This window comes from Bactrocera dorsalis, chromosome 5 (assembly GCF_023373825.1).
Source record: "Bactrocera dorsalis isolate Fly_Bdor chromosome 5, ASM2337382v1, whole genome shotgun sequence".
NCBI classification, from domain to species: domain Eukaryota; kingdom Metazoa; phylum Arthropoda; class Insecta; order Diptera; family Tephritidae; genus Bactrocera; species Bactrocera dorsalis.
The window spans coordinates 19,275,569-19,294,796 of NC_064307.1; the positions used below are offsets into that span (position 1 = coordinate 19,275,569).

A 19,228-nucleotide genomic window follows, 5' to 3' on the forward strand; every position below is an offset into this window, starting at 1 on the left:
ACAGGAATGCTAGCGTATTTCTATAGGAGTCTAAAAAATATGCACGAAAACCATAAGTATTTTTTCTACATTAAGTAATAATGCCTCAAAATGTAACTAAAGTTTGTACTTTTAAAGAAAAAACTTTGTTTTGGTACCAAAAGGAAACCTAACGTGCCAATTTTTACATAAGAGTTTTCATATGACAAAAAAGATGAAATTTTGTTAACTAGTACCCGTCGCGGGAAGCAGAGGAAGAGGAAGACCTCCACTCCGTTGGAAGGACCAAGTGGAGAAGGACCTGGCTTCGCTTGGAATAAACAATTGGCGCCACGTAGCGAAGAGAAGAAATGACTGGCGTGCTGTTGTTGACTCGGCTATAATCGCGTAAGCGGTATCTACGCCAGTAAAGAAGAAGAAGAGTGTTATCAACAGACTAAAAAGTAACCAAAGAAAATACAGCTAAAATCGCGCCTTTCTCAATTTTTTTTATTACAATCTATATACAATACATTACAGAACTAGCGAAATTTTCATTTCCGAAAGCAATTATTTGAGCCACACAAAACCTACACAAGAGCAATTAAAAATTTAGTGTATTCACGCCTCAAAAGGGTTGACATAACGCACGCACACAAGCGATATAAAATGGTCATATCAAATTCTATTAGAAAACCCGGAAAAGGAAATGTGTATACTACTTCTACGCCCATTCGTGATTAATTAGACAAGAATAATTTAGGGCAGAGACGAGCTTTGGTTAACCCATTGCGTCTTAGAAAGCATAGCATTTACGATGCTAGAGCCAACAGTTAAGTAATCACAAAGTAATCAGTTGTATAGTCGAGAAGATGTTGGAAAGTGTGGAAGAAATATATAAACGTAATTACAATTCAATTAAAGTGCTGTTTAGAGTATCCTTCGGGTTAGGTGTGAACTTGACAGCGCCTAGTAAAATAAAAGATGCTTTGAAACTGTAAGTGTGAATATACAGAATTAATTAAAGCAAAAAAATAATAATAAATAAACTATACTATAATTATTTTTTTATCCTTATATCCACGCCAGTTTCAATGTGATTTTGGTGTTGACCAGTATTCTATCCTTATATGGCCAGTGGTGTTATTTCCACCGACATATTGACAACATACCACTTTCAGCAGAGGTTTGTGTTATCATAAATAATAATAACAAAATACTTATATTTTTGTATATTTATCAAATTCTACTTCTTTACAACAAATTCGCAGACAGTTTGCACTGCTCTGCAAATTGTTATGGCCGTTGTAAAAATGGTGTATTACCTCTTCACACAACGTACTTTCTATCGCCTTCTGGATCAGACTTTAACACATGACATAATACGCAAAATAGAAATATTTGAACATGGTTTGTTATTGGTTGGTTTTATCTTGAGGAAATTACTTTTTTTCATTTCTCAATAGACTTCCCTATAAATCGCCAGCTGAAGCAGGAGATCGATGGCATAATGAGTGGAACTTGGCAAAACGCCCGTCGCCAAGTATTATTTTTTTTCTGTTGTTGTGTGGGTATTACGTCTACGTACTTTTTTGGCGCCGTTTTTGTCAATATCTATCATCAGCTGAAGCAAACACCCGATTATGAGCATAGATTAGGTAAGTACTGCATATTCAAGGGAGCCACTAATTGGGTTGTTTTAATATTGTCTATACTCAAATTATATACATATTTTAACAAGAAGGAAGCATCAGACTTTTAATTTAAACTAGACAAACACCTGTATGTCGTCGCAGCTATTATCAGCGCTTTTCGAATTCCATTCGAATATCAATTAACCGATAGATTTATAGAAAATTGAGTAATTGAGTTGTAATGATAAATAATTAGATCAAGTACATAAACACTTTACTGAATTTAAAATTATTTTCTGCATAATTTCAGCACTTCCCGCATTGTTTCCATTTTGGGAAGATAAGGATATGACATTCCCCTACTATCCATTGCAAATGTATATCACTGGCTGTGCTAATTATATCTCTGGCATGTGTGAGTATACATTAATTATATACATAGGTAGAACCCATAGTCAATCCCTAGTCCCGGCAGCTGCGGTGAGTTTCGAAGGCGTCTTCATCGTACTATGTCAGCATGCGGTTGGCTTGGTGAAGGTCCACAATTTGTTAGTATTACGATCCACCTCACCATTGATACCGGCTGAGAGGCGGGTTGAGTATCTGCATTATACCATCATCACTTATCAGCGAATATATAAGTAATAGCATTATATATTGAATATGAAAAACACTTAATTAATTTATAAATTTTCATAATAGTTATGTACATCAGATACAAAAAAGCTTTAAACAAGTGAGCTTGTCCCAATTCGTACTGAGCTTGATTATATTTGGTATCGTACTGTTCGAAATGAGTTTCGGTTTAGTAAGTAAACACAATTTATTTCAAAGAAAAAAAATATAATTTTTTTCTGATTTTTATTTTTTTTTTTCTAATTTTTTTTCTAAATTTTTTCTAAAATTTTTTCTACAATTTTTTTTTTATAATTTTTTTTTTTCAAAAATTTTTTGTACAATTTATAACACTTTTTTTGGAAAATCTTTAGAAATCCAGCATTTTTGTCGTTATTCGTATGATATTTTATATCTTGGCATCAGGAACCCAAATTAGTTTATACTGTATTAATGGCCAGCAACTAACAACCGTGGTAATTATTAATCATTATAAAATTTTGATTTAAAAAATACAATGCATACATTTTTTACTCAAAAAGAGCGAAGAGATTCCGTTAGCGTTGTACAGTTGCAATTGGTATGAAGAAAGCGGCAAGTTCAAACAACTGCTACGCATGATGATTATGAGGACTAATCGACATTTTAACTTGGAGGTATCTTGGTTTACTCTGATGAATTTGGCCACCTTGATTGCGGTAAGCAAACAATAAACTTTTCTATAGAAATAATAATATAACAATAAAATTAATAATTTAATTTAAATATTATTGCAGTTTTTCAGAATGAGTGGTTCGTACTTCTTGTTACTGCGCAACCTTCAAGAAAAATAAATTCCAAATAAATTGTAAATTTGGCATAGATAAATAATTAAAGAACAACTTTATTATAAACTCTATAATGTACTAGTTTTTTTTTTTTAATTTCATATATGAATTTTTACAGGAATGTAGGAAATGGCTCTGAAGAAAAATTTTTGCTGAAATGTTGCCGAGATCATGAGCTTCAATTTCAGGCATCAAATAGTCAGTCCGATGATTCTACCGGCCCAAAAAACACACCAAATCGTGTTTTTTTCTGGATGAAATGACAGCTCTTGAATCTCTTTAGGTTGCTCTTCGTTCCAAATACGGCAATTGCATCGGATCTTCTTGAAAGTTTTCAAGAGCCCATAAAGCGAAGCGATTTCCCTAGGGAAGATAAAGCGGCTTCAGTTCTTGCACAAGATGTATTTCATACGCTTCCAATATAAGATCTTGCCGAGTCGATCCATACGTCAGTCCGACTTTCCATGATCTTCGTACATACTCTCAGCTACGGCTGCTATATTTTATTCACTGCGTGCTGGACGTAGTCTTATTCTTCTTCTTTACTGACGTAGACACCGCTTACGCGGTTATAGCCGAGTTAGCAACAGCGCGTCAGTCATTTCTTCTTTTCGCTGCTTGGCCCTAATTGGAGATTCCAAGTGTAGGCAGGTCCTTCTTCTCCTGGCCTTTTCAACGTCGTGCACACACATTTCAGAATCTCTCTTTTTTTGTATTAAATTGCGTCTCGTTTCCCTCTTCAACTTTCGGTATCTATCCCACCTCGCAATGGTGTCGGTTGCAGCTGTACGTAAGAAGCTTGAAATGCTGTTTCCTTATATAGATCTTCTGATGAGTGCTCTCAGAGAGCAGCAGTTCAAGTTGAGCAGAAAATCGTTTGGCTGTCTATTGTGATTACAGCTTTTCGACGTCGAATATTCCTTTTGTACTTTTTAAGAAAACACCTTTTTTGGTGTCAAAATTTGTCATATACAATTTTAGACATATGACAAACCAGTTAAAATTTGATCAATCAGTGTTATCAACCGACGAAAAAGTAAAGAAAGTACAGCAAAAATTGCGTTTTCCTCATTTTTTTATTGCAATCTATGCACATTACAGAACTAATTATTTTTGTTTCCGAAAGCAGATATTTAACTCTTAAGAAACCTACCCCAGAGCAATTAAAAATTTTAATGTATTCACGCCCCAAAATGAATTACTTAATGCACGCACACAATAAAAAACCGGAAATAAAAATTTAAACGCTAGTTATACGTCCATTCGTGAATACTTTAAATAGACAGCAAGGACGAGGAAGCGCAGCATTTAAGATATCAGAGCCAACAATTAAGTAATCACAAAGTAATCAGTTCCATAGCCAAGAGGATGTTAGAAAGTGTGGAAGAAATATATAAACGCAATTACAATTCAATTAAAGTGCTTTTTGGAGTATCCTTCAGTTTGGGTGTGAACTTGACAGCGCCTAGTAAAATAAAAGATGCTTTGAAACTGTAAGTGTGAATATACAGAATTAATTAAAGCAAAAAAATAATAAACTATACTATAATTATTTTTTTATCCTTATATCCACGCCAGTTTCAATGTGATTTTGGTGTTGACCAGTATTCTATCCTTATATGGGCAGTGGTGTTATTTCCACCGACATATTGACAACATACCACTTTCAGCGGAGGTTTGTGTTATCATAAATAATAATATCAAAATACTTATATTTTTGTATATTTATCAAATTCTACTTCTTAACAACAAATTCGCAGACCGTTTGCATTGCTCTGCAACTTGTTATGGCCGTTGTAAAAATGGTGTATTACCTCTTCACACAACGTACTTTCTATCGCCGTCTAGAGCAGACTTTAACACATGAAATAATACGCAAAATAGAAATATTTGAACATGGTTAGTTCTTAATTATGTTTACCTTGTTGTAAGCACTGTAATTTCCCTTTCCAACAGATTTTCCAATAAATCGCCAGTTAAAGCAGGAGATCGATGATATAATGAGTGGGGCTTGGCAAAACGCCCGTCGACAAATATTATTTTATTTCTGTTGTTGTGTGGGTATTACTTCCACTTACTTTTTTGGCGCTGTCTTCGTCAATCTCTATCATCAGCTGAAGCAAACACCCGATTATGAGCATAGATTAGGTAAGTACTGCATGTACTGCATAATATACTTTTGCATAACCTTAAAAGATTTACTCTGGAGGTCTTTGTATTTAAGCTATCTTAATATTTAACAAAATTATATTATATATGGTTGGAAAATGTCTCCCTTCCGCCTTTTTGTTCTTATACATATTTTTAACGAAAAGAAAGCATCGAACACTTGAAGACATTTAACCCTAACTAAACAAAGTATGTCGTCGGAAAGAGGGTTCAGCAATGCTCATGCATATGCATTGATCAGAATGCATTCTGTTGGTATACAACTCTGCCTCGTTCAATGTTCTTCCCAAATATTCTAGTCATTTTCATTTGCGTTTGTTTTGCATATACCCTAGGGGTCCGTATAGAAGTTCTCTTCACCGCTGCTGTTTCTGGCTCCTTATATTTTTATACTCTCGCAACAAAGTTGCTAAGGAGAGTATTATAGTTTTGTTCACATAACGGTTGTTTGTAAGTCCTAAAACTAAAAGAGTCAGATATAGGGTTATATATACCAAAGTGATCAGGTTGACGAGTAGAGTTGAAATCCGGATGTCTGTCTGTCCGTCCGTCCGTGCAAGCTGTAACTTGAGTAAAAATTGAGATATCATGATGAAACTTGGAACACGTATTTCTTGGCTCCATAAGAAGGTTAAGTTCGAAGATGGGCAAAATCGGTCCACTGCCACGCCCACAAAATGGCGGAAACCGAAAACCTATAAAGTGTCATAACTAAGCCATAAATAAAGATATTAAAATGAAATTTGGCACAAAGGATCACATTAGGGAGGGGCATATTTGGACGTAATTTTTTTGGAAAAGTGGGCTTGGCCCCGCCCCCTAAAATGTTTTTTGTACATATCTCGGAAACAACTATAGCTATGTCAACCAAACTCTACAGAATCGTTTCCTTCAGGCATCTCCATATACAGTTCAAAAATGGAAGAAATCGGATAATAACCACGCCCACCTCCCATACAAAGGTTATGTTGAAAATCACTAAAAGTGCGTTAACCTACTAACAAAAAACATCAGAAACACTAAATTTTACGGAAAAAATGGCAGAAGGAAGCTGCACCCAGGCTTTTTTTTTAAATTTAAAATGGGCGTGGCGTCGCCCACTTATGGACCAAAAACCATATCTCAGGAACTACTGGACCGATTTCAATGAAATTCGGTATATAATATTTCCTTAACACCCTGATGACATGTACGAAATATGGGTGAAATCGGTTCACTACCACGCCTTCTTCCAATATAACGCTATTTTGAATTCCATCTGATGCCTTCTCTTTATAATATACACATTAGGAACAAATGATGATAGCGGAATAAAACTTTACACATACATATATATAACTTTTCAAGGTCCCTTGTATCGAACATGAAGAACTCAGTGCCTAACCTAACCTAACCTAACCTAATTTTTCACCGAAAATATCGGTAAATCTCTCAGAATTTAATTCTAATTAATTTTACAGCAAAATAAAAAAATATGTAAATGACGGATAATGAAATCTCGATTATCACTTTATCATGCGAGAGTATAAAATGTTCGGTGACACCCGAACTTAGCCCTTCCTTACTTGTTTTCATTTGCGTTTCTTTTGCATATACCCTAGGGGTCCGTATAGAAGTTCCCTTCTCCGCTGCTGTTCTCCGGCTTTTTATGATTTTAAAAATTTTGTGACCGAACCACATTATTCGAGTGATTCCCCCATTTGATTTACTAAGTTTTCAGGTATTGAGTCTATACCAAATATATATATTTTACTAATACCATCTTTCGTCCTCTTATTTCGGGTAATGGAATAACGTATGCTCTAAATCCTCGATTAATAGTGAGAATTTGGCTTAAATAGAAATCTATCACTGTGATTTATTTAGCCAAAGGTCAATTTTAGGGATTAATCGGAATGTTCATGACATTATTGAATTCTATTTCCACTAATAGAGCCTTCACCCAGTGTCTCTATTAGAATCACAGCTTCGATTGTGGATTTGGCTGGATAGGCCGCCAGCATCATGAATTATCCTAGGATTTTCTCAGCGAGTAATTTGCAGATTGGATGAGTATGTCTAAAGCTTATTTATTTTTGGCAGTAATATAGGGCTTTCCTTAACTTGGCGAAGCAGCTTTCTTTACATTGCGTGTGTTATACTTTCTTCGGGTATCTGTTCACAAAAACCATTATTTTCAGCGCTTTTCGAATTCCATCTAGTCCCGGAACTTCAGATGAGTTTAACCGATCACATACATCTCGAATCTCTTCATTCGTTACAGTCGATACATCTTGGATTTGTTGTACATCCATAATATCGTAACAAAGTTGGATTGTGGTCGGGTTAAAGAGAGTACCGTGACTCCGTATCGTCTATTGAAGGTTAGAGTTTAGAGTAGAGTCCCTGATACTGATGAATTTCGAATTTTTTGTTAGCTTTTTATGTTTGCAGTGGACTTCAGTTACTGGTAGGTTTGATCACTCCTGAGATTACTGGAAAATATGCGAAATGTAGGGTGGGCCATATAAAATATTAAATTTCGAAGATAGGGCGTAAAAGATTGAGTGTAGAGTTTGCTGTATGGCACGTAGCGCCATCCTGCTGAAACCAAATGTTGTCCAAGTCTTCCTCTTCAATTTGCTTGAAGAAAAATTCGGTTAATTGCGCGATATCGCTCACCATTGCATTGGCTTCTCGACGATTACGTGTGGGTTTTCTGTGCCCCAAAAGCGACAATTCTGCTTGTTAACGTAACCATCGAGGTGGAAATGAGCCTCGTCCGAAAAGATGATTTTTCGGTAAAATTGACCATCCTCAGTCAAACGATCTTCTGCCCAATCTGCGAACTGTAGAATAGTGAATAGCGACCCATTTCGTAAATTTTAGACTTTTTACTGAATATCTGTCACTTTCCGAATGGTATTTAACGTTTCCAATGTCGAAATATAGATAATTCAAATTTAAAACGTTAGATGGCCTACCCTATATAAGCAGCTGATATGCTTAATCAGAAACTGAAGCTTGACCACCAAGCTATAGTTAAGTTCTGATGAAAAAATGCGAGGATTGCAGTCATGGTTATAGAAACTGGACAACATTGAGTAGTTTTACCTTATCTACCGATTATCTTATCTTTATGACTTGGGTTGAAATGATAAATATTTAGTTCACTTTACTGAATTTAAAATTATTTTCTGCATAATTTCAGCACTTCCCGCATTGTATCCATTTTGGGAAGATAAGGGCATGACATTCCCCTACTATCCATTGCAAATGTATATCACGGGCTGTGCTAACTATATCGCTGGCATGTGTGAGTATACATTAATTATATAGGTAGAACCCATAGTTAATTCCTAGTCCCGGCAGCTGCGATGAGTTTCGAAGGCGTCTTCATCGTGCTATGCCAGCATGCTGTTGGCTTGGTGAAGGTCCACAATTTGTTAGTGCTACGATCCACCTCACCATTGATACCGGCTGAGAGGCGGGTTGAGTATCTACGTTATACCATCATTACGTATCAGCGAATATATATGTAAGTATTAGCATTATATACTGAGAATAAAAAACACTTTTTTTATAAATTTTCATAATAGTTATGTGCAGCAGATTCAAAAGAGCTTCAAACAGGTCAGCTTGTCACAATTCGTACTGAGCTTGATTATATTTGGTATCGTACTGTTCGAAATGAGTTTCGGTTTAGTAAGTAAACACAATTTATTTCAAAGTAAAAAAAAATTATAATTTTTTTCTGATTTTTATTTTTTTCTAATTTTTTTTTCTAAATTTTTTCTAAAATTTTTTCTACAATTTTTTTATATTTTTTTTTTAATAATTTTTTTTCTAAATTTTTTTTTATAAATCTTTAGAAATCCAGCATTTTTGTCGTTATTCGTATGATATTTTATATTTTGGCATCAGGAACCCAAATTAGTTTATACTGTATTAATGGCCAGCACCTAACAACCGTGGTAATTATTAATTATTATAAAATTTTGATTTAAAAAATACAATACATACATTTTTTACTCAAAAAGAGCAAAGAGATTCCGTTAGCGTTGTACAGCTGCAACTGGTATGAAGAAAGCGGCAAGTTCAAACAACTGTTACGCATGATGATTATGAGGACTAATCGACATTTTAATTTGGAGGTATCTTGGTTTACTCTGATGAATTTGGCCACCTTGATTGCGGTAAGCAAACTATGAACTTTTCTATAGAAATAATAATATAACAATAAAATTAATAATTTAATTTAAATATTTTTGCAGTTTTTCAGAATGAGTGGTTCGTACTTCTTGTTACTGCGCAACCTTCAAGAAAAATAAATTATTAATAAATTGTGAATGTCACGGAAACGAATAAATAAATAATAATTTCACATATTAATTTAATAGACTTTTACTTTTTGCTGCACGGAATCTTATGGCATGACCGACAACCCTATTTTTGTGCATATTTTTGCGAAGACATTCGGGTAATAGGTCGGAAATCGAGTTAGCGCAATTTATATTTAGCTTTATAATGTTATTATACGTTGTTGATGTACTTAGCAGCTTTAAAAATAGTTTAGTAATAAATTTAAATTAATGCGGTCACCAAAAATTATTAATAATAACATTAAAAACATACAAAAAAAAAACATCAAAAAGATTGCGGTCTGACCATATTGACCAGGCTGGTAGTGGCATTTCACTCCGGTACGCTATCCCACTACTGCCTACCACGGGAACTCTTGGCTGCTGGTTTTCACCCCTGGCCCGGTTCATCCCTCCTTAGCCAACCTGAATGTCTAGGACTCCTCCTTGACACCCATATTGATGGCAAGCTTAGTGCGGACGTTCCGTCAACATGATCTGGTCCACCACACAGGACTCCCGGCCTCAGGCCATCCCACAATCCGACTTCACAGAAGCGTGATTACAGAAGATGCCAACCTTCCAGTCGAAATCATATGGTCACATTCACCTACTTGTGCGTACATGTCTCTTCTTGTTTGTTCGTTCGTTCATTGACTGCGAGCATATTTCTGCAGCAAACCAGTTTGCTTTCGCTTTGTTTCTAATTTTAGAAACGACAGCTGCGCTTAATGTGCATACGTGTATGCGTACGTAAGCGAAAGCAATGCGCATGACAACAAATCATATTATATTAGAAAAAAGAAATAATGATTTTGAGTAAAATTTATTAATTTCATATTAGAGTAAAACGTAAATTAAAATTTTTGCTGGGATGCGCATGACAGCAAATCATATTATTTTAGAAAAAGAAATAATGATTTTGAGTAAAAATTGTTAATTGAATATCAGAGTAAAACGTAAAAAAATAATAATATTAACTTTTTTTTTAAGAAAAAAAAATATAAAATAAAATTTAAAATAAAAAAAGTTATAAAAAAAATTTAAAAAAAAAATAAAATTTTAAATTAAAAAATAATAATTTTCCCCTTGATGGTATTCGAACCTGCGACCTAACGAATCGAGTATCATACTAAAATATGAGTTTGTGTATGGAAAAATTTTAGTATTTGAAATATTTTGTTTTACTTTGATAAATTGTAAATAATGGTATGATATTGAGTAAAAATTGGCAAAATTGTTTAATAATAAAAAAAAAAACTTTAAAAAATTATTATTAAAATTTTACTCACCCGTGGTGGTATTCGAACCTGCGATCTACGAGTATGAATGGGAGAACTACAAGCTTTTACATGGGAAAATGTACACGAATAATGAATGTATCATGATTAACTTCATAGCATTTTTATTCAAATTTATACTCAATTCGTTTATTTCATATGCAAGATGTAAGAAAAATACAATAAATTAGCATTAGACGAAAATTGTCAGCACCATTTGGCTAAAGGCATATACAAAATATTTTATGTTAAACCAAGTATAAAACAATTAAAAAATGAAAACGCGGTTATCAATTAAACATTGATATTTATAATATATCATTATCATATTTCATTGATCTTTATCTACACACATGTCTATAGTAGGGAAATATAGTCCTCGACTTAATTAGAGTCAATCAATTGATTACTCCCATGGTAAACGCCCCAAAGGACATACCGTCCAATTGATTAATTCATCATCTGCAAATATTTTAAAAATAATTAGTTGTAGATATTATAACGACATAATGAAATGCCTACTTTTTTCTATCGTCCAAATGCCATACTGTTCTTTATCATTTACCACTTGTTCTGTAACTTCGCAATCCATTTTTTCATGAGTGCTGTTCTCCTTTTCAAGCGCTTGCAATAGTTCAGCAGCGGTGTGTATGGTTTCGTCTTCATTTGTTTGTTTAGCAGCATTCTTTTTAAGACCAACTCGCTTGCCAAAGTAGGCATCAATAAGCAGCGAGATGCCTCGAATTTCCGAAGTTGTTAGCGGCGGCTCCACCAGCGGCAGTATGCTAAATAAATATTTATATATATAATTATGGTTAGTTAGGAATCGCGGAGTTACAAACTAACAAACCTTTTAATAATTGGTGCATTATATTGATTGATATCGCGCAATTTTTGCTCAACAAAACTTCTTTCAACCACCCAGACCCAAGGTCGACGCATAGAGTCCCCAAATATTGGTGTACATTTAAGATCGACGCCTGCATAAATTAAATGTCTCCTCATTTTCTTCGAAATATTTTCTTGGTTCAAACAGGTGAAATCAAAATCTGTGGTGTTGGGATTCTATAAACAGTAAAACAACAATGTATCTGGTTCAAACGTAGCAACTAGATTGTATTGCAAATTACCTCATCCAATTCAGCTTTATACATTTGCTTGCATTTTCTAAACGCCACAAAGCCGGCGGCTATTCGTACTGCCCAAAAACTAGCACCAGTTCGCCGTTGTTCCAATGCGCTTGTATTCTCTGCCAATTCTATAAAACTATAAAATACATCCTCAATAAAGCCATAAACTGCCAACATGCGGAAAAAGCTCTGCGTCGCAGCAATTAAAAATTCAAGTGGCTCACCAGAGCTATGAGACTCTAAAAATACATAAAAAGTTATAATTCATCCATCAAAGTTTTAGTAGTATCGTTTTTACCTCCAATATTAAAAAAATATTTCATCTTGAATAGAGCTTCTATGAAAATTTCAGACATATCTTTGATTCCGATCTCTCGATGGACCAATGCAATTATTTCCTTTACAACTAATTCGAGCGTGTCCTTTAGAGAAGTTAATTTACTTTCAGCATAATATACACGCAATTGTGCCAGCCGCTTGCCGCTAATATGTCGCTTTCCACTTTTCATATTATGCGCACCTTTACAATAGCATTCCAGTGCTGCATCATATATTACAAATAATTTTGTTATATTCTCTTCGAAAAGCGTTTTATCCTTGCGACGTATTTTACTCGCTTCCACATCACACATTGACTCTAGTTGTGGAGACCAATAGTAATTTCGTAACCAATTCAAACAATAGCTTACGGAGGTCCGTAGCATGTCAATGGGTGGCAGAACTTGTCCGTGCGCACAGATGTGTCGCAAATCTACAACAAACGATGGTAGTCCCAGCATACGTGCTGTGTCATACATTGTACGCATATTATGTGTTTGCATCGTCGATGACATGAAATTAAAGAAACGCGTGAAGGCGCTCGCATACAACGTTTGCAGAACACTCTCAGAAGATGCTTGTTGGCCCTCAGCCTTATCTAAGTGCTGCACTTCTAAAAGTGCTGTAGTTGCGAGCACACCCGCTGGGCATTGTGTACTACGTCGCAAGCTCCAAACATTAATTTGACTTAGTCCACGTTTTTGTTGATCCACATCGGTATCTTCATCGAATAAGAATTCGTAGACGTTGCGGAATTCCTTACTACAATAAAATGTACCAATTACTATCAATACTTAAGCATTGTTTTGTAAAAAAAAATACTAGCGTACACATCTTTCCATGGACCAACAACTGTTCGCCTCTTTGCTCCCGGCTCCTGCTCCATGGGTTCACACAGCTGCGCGCTGTTATTCATTTTAATTTCCTTAAAACACTTCAAAATATTTCACTTGCACCGACTATTAGTCGGTAAATGTTTTAAATGTCATTTTAGAAATTGTAAACAAATAATACACGTGCTTATTTGATCATTCACAATAGCGTACAATGTTGATAGCAATTGGACACGATTATTGCTATCGATAACAACGATTGCTTATTAAAGCTTACTATATACTTCAGTAAAAATTAAAAAATCGTTAGCAAAAGTATTTAAGGCATCGTAAAAGGTATACATGATTTAAGAAATTTATTAATAATTGCATTTACAAAAATAAATGCTCTTTTAACGACGAACTTAGTCACTGAAGAAATGTTACCACAACAGCATCCCACAAATAAATCAGTGTACCTTATATTCGGTTACAACGGTTGATACGTATAGGTTCGACCATCATTTAAAGTAAACAAGGGATTAGTTCATGAATCAAGCATTAAATATAAATATATTCTCCTTATCAAACAAAGTGGTATGAAGAAAGTTTTCCCTATCAAAATAGTCTATACTATACATATGTATCTAGTTTTGCAGTCTCATCAAGCAATCTTACATTCCCCATTGACAAGGCTTCTACCATAAAGACAGTCAGGAAGGCGGAAGTCAGTAAATCGGGCTAGTAAAGACAATGGACCGACTGCCGGGTTGACAGTCCTTGGCTAGACAAATCCGGGTCTGTTACGGTTACTTAGATCCGACTGTCGTGGGGACGGAACAATGGTCACAAACAATAATTCAGTTCGGTATACTGATAATTTTGATGGAACTGCCTCTTTACTACTTTTTCGGCAAAATTATGAAACAATCATTGTAAATTACATACATTACCGGCACAATTCAAATTGTATTTCCTTAAATAAACAACAACAATAATAAGTATTTTATATTGAAAAATTGTATTTGCTTTCAAAAATGCCTAACTTAAACGCTAACTTACCACATAGTTACAATCATAATATATATTCATTTAAACTGCACTTAATTGTAATTAAACTACAACTTATATTCAATTTTATGGTATGTTTTGTCAATACACCACAAAGCATATCATTGCTTTTATGCCTTTATGCATGTATGTAAGTATGTGTATAATTGTGTTTATTTAGTTTATACTAACTTTTCGCTAAATATTATTATATGCTTGTATATATGCATCAATTTATGTATGTAAGTAATGCAATTGCTCTTCGATGCATTAGCCGTATTAACGAGATTTCCATCGACGTACATATGTATGTAATTGTAAGCATGTTATTTCAAGACATGCATTCATGTATTTTATACTCGTAGAAAGCGGCAATTCTGTGAAATATTCCAGTTTTTACAGAAGGACTTTAAAAATAATTTGGCCTACTAGTTTTACTTGTAAATATTTTTAATATATTTATATGTATGTGAAGATGTGTATAAGTATGAGCGTAGTTACACTTTTTCTGATGCACATAACTGTGCATATTTGTATACATACATTAGTGTCGCAGTATGCATTTTTATAAACTTAACTTTTAATATTAAGTAATTACAAAATTAACATACATATTTACAAAACAGTTTAACTGAAAATTGTTTATAGCTAGTAACTATTTAACAGAGTCATTTATGTATGTACACATATAAAACTTTCGCTAGTATATATGTATGTATGTATGTGAGTCAATGTAAAAATAAAAATCAAAAATGTACAAGTAATTACAATTAAATATATACAAACGTATTTTGAAACAAAAAAATATTCATAAATTAACATTATCAATAGAGTATATACATCCATATGTATAAATGTATAAGTGCTTGTGTAGGCATGATATTAATTTGTTTTTATTGTTGTTTAAAAATTTAACAAAAACTCTGCTCAACAAATAATAAACAACTTTTTTTATACATACATATGTATTACTCATTATTTTATATTTAATATTTAGTAATTACATATCCATATGTACAAATATACCTACATATGAAATATTGTATGTACAGCCCTGTTCTATACATTCTATGACCGCATACTTTTCATTGTAAAAGAGCAATTTGGCTCCGCACACATTTACATATGTATGTACATATGTATGTTTATAGTGTTTATATGTAGTTATTTTTACTTAAATTTAACTTATGCGTAATTTTTATATACATATGTACATTTATGTGCACATTGTTTATATAGCCACTCAATGTAAATTTTACTAGCACTAGAAAGTCCTGCAATTTAACCTAAGCTTATACATACATATCTATATGTAGGTATATGTATATAAAAACATGCATTCTAACCCGCTTCATACATACATACATACATACATATATTGAACTTTGGAAGCAAAATTTGTTTTACAATTAATGCTACTCAATACTTTTGCTTATAAATTATTACCAAGCTTGTTTGACTATTGCGAAATTGAAACCACTTTTTAAACACACATAAAATTTCAACCAATTATAAAGCAAAAAAAATCATTACTATTTTGAATATTATTCCAAATTTTAATAGATCCAATAAAGTACAAAATCTGTTTGAAACATTGCATTTCGAAAGACACTAGATTTATATTGCTCACGTCGTAAATCCTGGTAATAGTTATACTGGGGTTAGGTTAAGTTTTTCGCCCAATTCTATCCATTTTAGGCAGAAAAGTACTCTGAGTAAAACACTCGTACTTTTTTTTTAACAAGGAAAGCTCATACCAAGTTTCAACAAGATATCTCTACTTTTTAAAATTATAAAAAAAATTAAAAAAAATATATATAAAAAAATTAAAAAAATATATATAAAAAAATTATAAAAAAATAAAATAAAAATAAAAAAATAAAAGTAAATATAAAAAAATAAAAATAAATATATAATGAAGAAAACTAAAAGTTTTTTGTTGAATTAAATTGATCGTATATGTACATATGTATGTATGTATGTACAAATAATAAATTTTAAAATAATTTAATTAAATACATAATTTCATTTCAAAATCAGCACTATTTTTTATTTTCACTAACAGAATTGCACTTAAATAAACATATTTTGTTTATAAGAAGTGAGTAAGTATACTAAAAAGTAAAAGATAAGTTCTAACCTCAAAAGCAGGATTAGGCATTAAACGGTACTAGTGTTTTCCACATACAAAGTAGAATAGACAAGTTTTGGTTTTCATGAAAGTTTTGTATGAATAATCAAGAAATTTGTGATTTCAAGTTTATGTCGTTTTTCATACATTTTAGTTTCTTTTTTTTGCAAAATCCTGCTCGGTTTGTAAACACAAACATACATATGTATGTATAATATATTAGTTATACTATGTATAAACACTCTTCACTATTATTTATTTTTATCTAAAATGAAACCAATGAAAATCGTGCACAAATCTATGTGTGTTTAAAAATATATGTTGTATTTTCCGTTTTATAAATTTGTCCATGTTTAAAATACAAGTAATTTACATATAAAACAAAACGTTTACATTCCATAGCTATTATCATAATGTTTTTTTATAACAAACTTAGGTAATTGTGTATTTAAAAAATAAACTAAATTAAATTAACTAAAACGAGATGTTTGGACCCAATTTATGATATTCAAATAATATTACAAAACATATGCGCATTTTAAGATTTAAGATTTAGTAGCTAAATACAAAATATAAAAATTCTTATGCAGAAATATATGTGTATGTATGTATGGTATATATAGTTAAGCAATACGTCTTTAAATGATACTTGTGTATATGCATGAAGGCTTGCATAAATTGCTGTTAATTAAAATAGTTGCAAAATAAAATTAACTTATAGGTAAATTAACCGTTATATTGCTGAACACTGCAAGTTAACAGTATCAGGCATTTGCATTCCAATTGTATTAAATAATTTCATTACATATTTGTTTAGTATAAGTATATATATTTGTATATAGTACTTCCAGCACTATACATATACGAATTGCTATTTAAATTATATGCTTTTTTCGCCACTAGCACGCTGCTATTGCTGCTGTAACTGATATTTACAAAATATAAATATAATGCGTTATATTGCTGGACCGTTGCAACAATAATGCAATAATGCTAGTAATTGTTTATAATCTTTATTTAAACTACACTTTGTACATTTTCATAATTCACACTACACACAAGCATGCACACATACAGTTAAATGTATAAAAAGTTTGAAGAGTTACATTTTGTAAATGAAATGCAGCAAAGCTGCGAAGTAGCCTAAGAACTACAAGTACTTTTTGTTTGTTCGTTTACAAATACCACTTTGCTTATTTACAAATAGCTGAAGAGAAAGGGATTGCGAATTAAGGGAGAGTGATTGTGGCAGGATTAAAGAGAAGTGTGCTGCATTTCATAAAACAAAAGCGTATGTATGTATGTAAATTAGTGCAACAAAGAAAAGAAAAAAAAAAAAAACAAATTAAGCAATAAATAAAAATAAAAAAAAAAATAAAAAAAATAAAAAAAAAATAAAAAAAATAAAAAAAAATAAAAAAAAAAATAAAAAAAAAAAAATAAAAAAAAAAATAAAAAAAAAAAATAAAAAAAAATAAAAAAAAAATTAAAAAAATTAAAAAAAAATTAAAAAAAATAAATTAAAAAAACAAAATGTTAAAAAAGTAAATAAAAAAGTAAAAAATAAAATAAAATAAAGTATTTAAAAAAAATTAAAAGTACTAAAAAAATTAATTAAAAAAAATATTAAAAGTACTAAAAAAATTAATTAAAAAAATTAAAAGTACTAAAAAAATTAATTAAAAAATATTTAATTAAAAAATTAAAAAAAGTAATAAGATTAAAAAGAATAAATATAAATAAAAATAAAAAAAACAAAACAAAAAAATAAAAAGATGAGATAAAATTAAATGTCATAAATAAAAATAAAATGTATAAAAATAAGAAATAAAATCAAAACAATCTTGAAAACAAAATAAATAAATATAAAAACTTGTTCAAAAAATTAGATTAACGAAAAAATAAATAAATGAACAATAAAATTAAAATGAATATAAAATAAACTAAAACTTAATAAATAAAAAGAAAAAAACAAGAAATTTAAAAATTAAAAAAAAAACGAAAAAAATAATTAAAAATAAAAAAATTTAAATAAAAAAAAATTTTACGCAAGTTTTTCGTAATCTTTAATAAAAACATTTAATAATTTTCATAATTTTTAATTAAAAAAATTCATTTTCGTTTTTTTAATCTGTATTTTTTTAAATAGAAAAAAACTAAAACCTTGCTGAAAATGCACACACATTTGGGTTATAGGTATATTGGCGTGCAGTTAATGGAGCTTTGTGCATTAGCATAATACATAATGTTGTCTTATAACAATAATTTATATATACAAATATTTGAATAAATAAGTGTGTTAAATAATTGTGAATTATTGAAATTTTTCGCTTGGATTTTCATTTTTTGTGTGTTTTTACAAAATGATAGTTTAGTATTTTTGCATTTCTACTACAACTCCTACACATACTCCACTTATTTATATAATTTACACACACACATGCATACATAATTTGTTTAATTTTTTCCACTAAAATTACATAGGCTATGCTAACAATGTTTTCACCACAAAGGCGCTCATGCATACATACATATGAGTGTGTATTTGATAACCGAAACGGCAATAATTTCACACGTGTGATACGACAGTGAAATTTAGTTAGTAAATATTAAAGTTCTATTTTACATATGCAGACGTTTGTATATTTAGAAATATATATTTCTATATACATATATATATGTATATATATTTTGTTTTATTATAGTTACAACTCGCCCATACATTAAATATGCTTAAATTTAAAATGTTTAATACTAATTATGAACTACATACATACATTATGTATTAAATTTGCTTATTAAAGTTCAGCATTTACAACATTTTGCTGTGCATTCTGCTCATCCTTTTAGGTTTTCAAACTTCATTTATGTATAAAATTATAATTTTATTATATCTACACTTAAATGAAATTGTCTTACAAAATATTCCTCGTTACAACTAACTCTATGTATATATATGTATAT

The 19,228-nt window shown here is 31.4% G+C and overlaps 3 protein-coding genes across 3 annotated transcripts; 2 read left to right on the forward strand and 1 right to left on the reverse strand.

The window, feature by feature from the left end:
- Nucleotides 1–782: 782 nt before the first annotated feature.
- Nucleotides 783–3,040, forward strand: LOC115066073 (odorant receptor 63a-like). The gene is made up of 10 exons (XM_029549744.2): nt 783–955; nt 1,048–1,144; nt 1,230–1,368; nt 1,425–1,616; nt 1,903–2,007; nt 2,068–2,233; nt 2,295–2,400; nt 2,582–2,683; nt 2,750–2,905; nt 2,984–3,040. The coding sequence occupies exons 1-10, from the start codon at nt 831–833 to the stop codon at nt 3,038–3,040; spliced, it is 1,245 nt and encodes a 414-aa protein (XP_029405604.2). The 5' UTR covers nt 783–830.
- Nucleotides 3,041–4,402: 1,362 nt separating this feature from the next.
- Nucleotides 4,403–10,060, forward strand: LOC115066074 (odorant receptor 63a). Its single transcript, XM_049458616.1, has 10 exons — nt 4,403–4,527; nt 4,613–4,709; nt 4,795–4,933; nt 4,991–5,182; nt 8,394–8,498; nt 8,555–8,720; nt 8,782–8,887; nt 9,055–9,156; nt 9,223–9,378; nt 9,457–10,060. Exons 1-10 carry the CDS (start codon nt 4,403–4,405, stop codon nt 9,511–9,513), a joined length of 1,245 nt encoding a protein of 414 aa, XP_049314573.1. The 3' UTR covers nt 9,514–10,060.
- Nucleotides 10,061–10,917: 857 nt separating this feature from the next.
- LOC105225155 (uncharacterized) lies at nt 10,918–13,311 on the reverse strand. Its single transcript, XM_011203497.4, has 6 exons — nt 13,102–13,311; nt 12,252–13,033; nt 11,954–12,192; nt 11,674–11,888; nt 11,346–11,608; nt 10,918–11,285 (listed from the first exon to the last, which is right to left on the reverse strand). The coding sequence occupies exons 1-6, from the start codon at nt 13,185–13,187 to the stop codon at nt 11,230–11,232; spliced, it is 1,641 nt and encodes a 546-aa protein (XP_011201799.2). The 5' UTR covers nt 13,188–13,311; the 3' UTR covers nt 10,918–11,229.
- Between the last annotated feature and the right edge of the window lie 5,917 nt (nt 13,312–19,228).

Excerpts from the sequence above, each read along its gene's own strand:
- LOC115066073 (XM_029549744.2), top strand. The coding sequence starts at position 831 with ATGTTGGAAAGTGTGGAAGAAATATATAAACGTAATTACAATTCAATT. Across the intron at positions 1,617-1,902 it reads CGATTATGAGCATAGATTAG|CACTTCCCGCATTGTTTCCA; the intron begins GTAAGTACTGCA and ends GCATAATTTCAG. Across the intron at positions 2,401-2,581 it reads TCGAAATGAGTTTCGGTTTA|AAATCCAGCATTTTTGTCGT; the intron begins GTAAGTAAACAC and ends GAAAATCTTTAG.
- LOC115066074 (XM_049458616.1), top strand. The coding sequence starts at position 4,403 with ATGTTAGAAAGTGTGGAAGAAATATATAAACGCAATTACAATTCAATT. Across the intron at positions 4,528-4,612 it reads ATAAAAGATGCTTTGAAACT|TTTCAATGTGATTTTGGTGT; the intron begins GTAAGTGTGAAT and ends TATCCACGCCAG. Across the intron at positions 8,721-8,781 it reads ACGTATCAGCGAATATATAT|TTATGTGCAGCAGATTCAAA; the intron begins GTAAGTATTAGC and ends TTTTCATAATAG.
- LOC105225155 (XM_011203497.4), bottom strand. The coding sequence starts at position 13,187 with ATGAATAACAGCGCGCAGCTGTGTGAACCCATGGAGCAGGAGCCGGGA. Across the intron at positions 13,034-13,101 it reads GTTGGTCCATGGAAAGATGT|TAAGGAATTCCGCAACGTCT; the intron begins GTACGCTAGTAT and ends ATTTTATTGTAG. Across the intron at positions 11,889-11,953 it reads ATAAAGCTGAATTGGATGAG|AATCCCAACACCACAGATTT; the intron begins GTAATTTGCAAT and ends TACTGTTTATAG.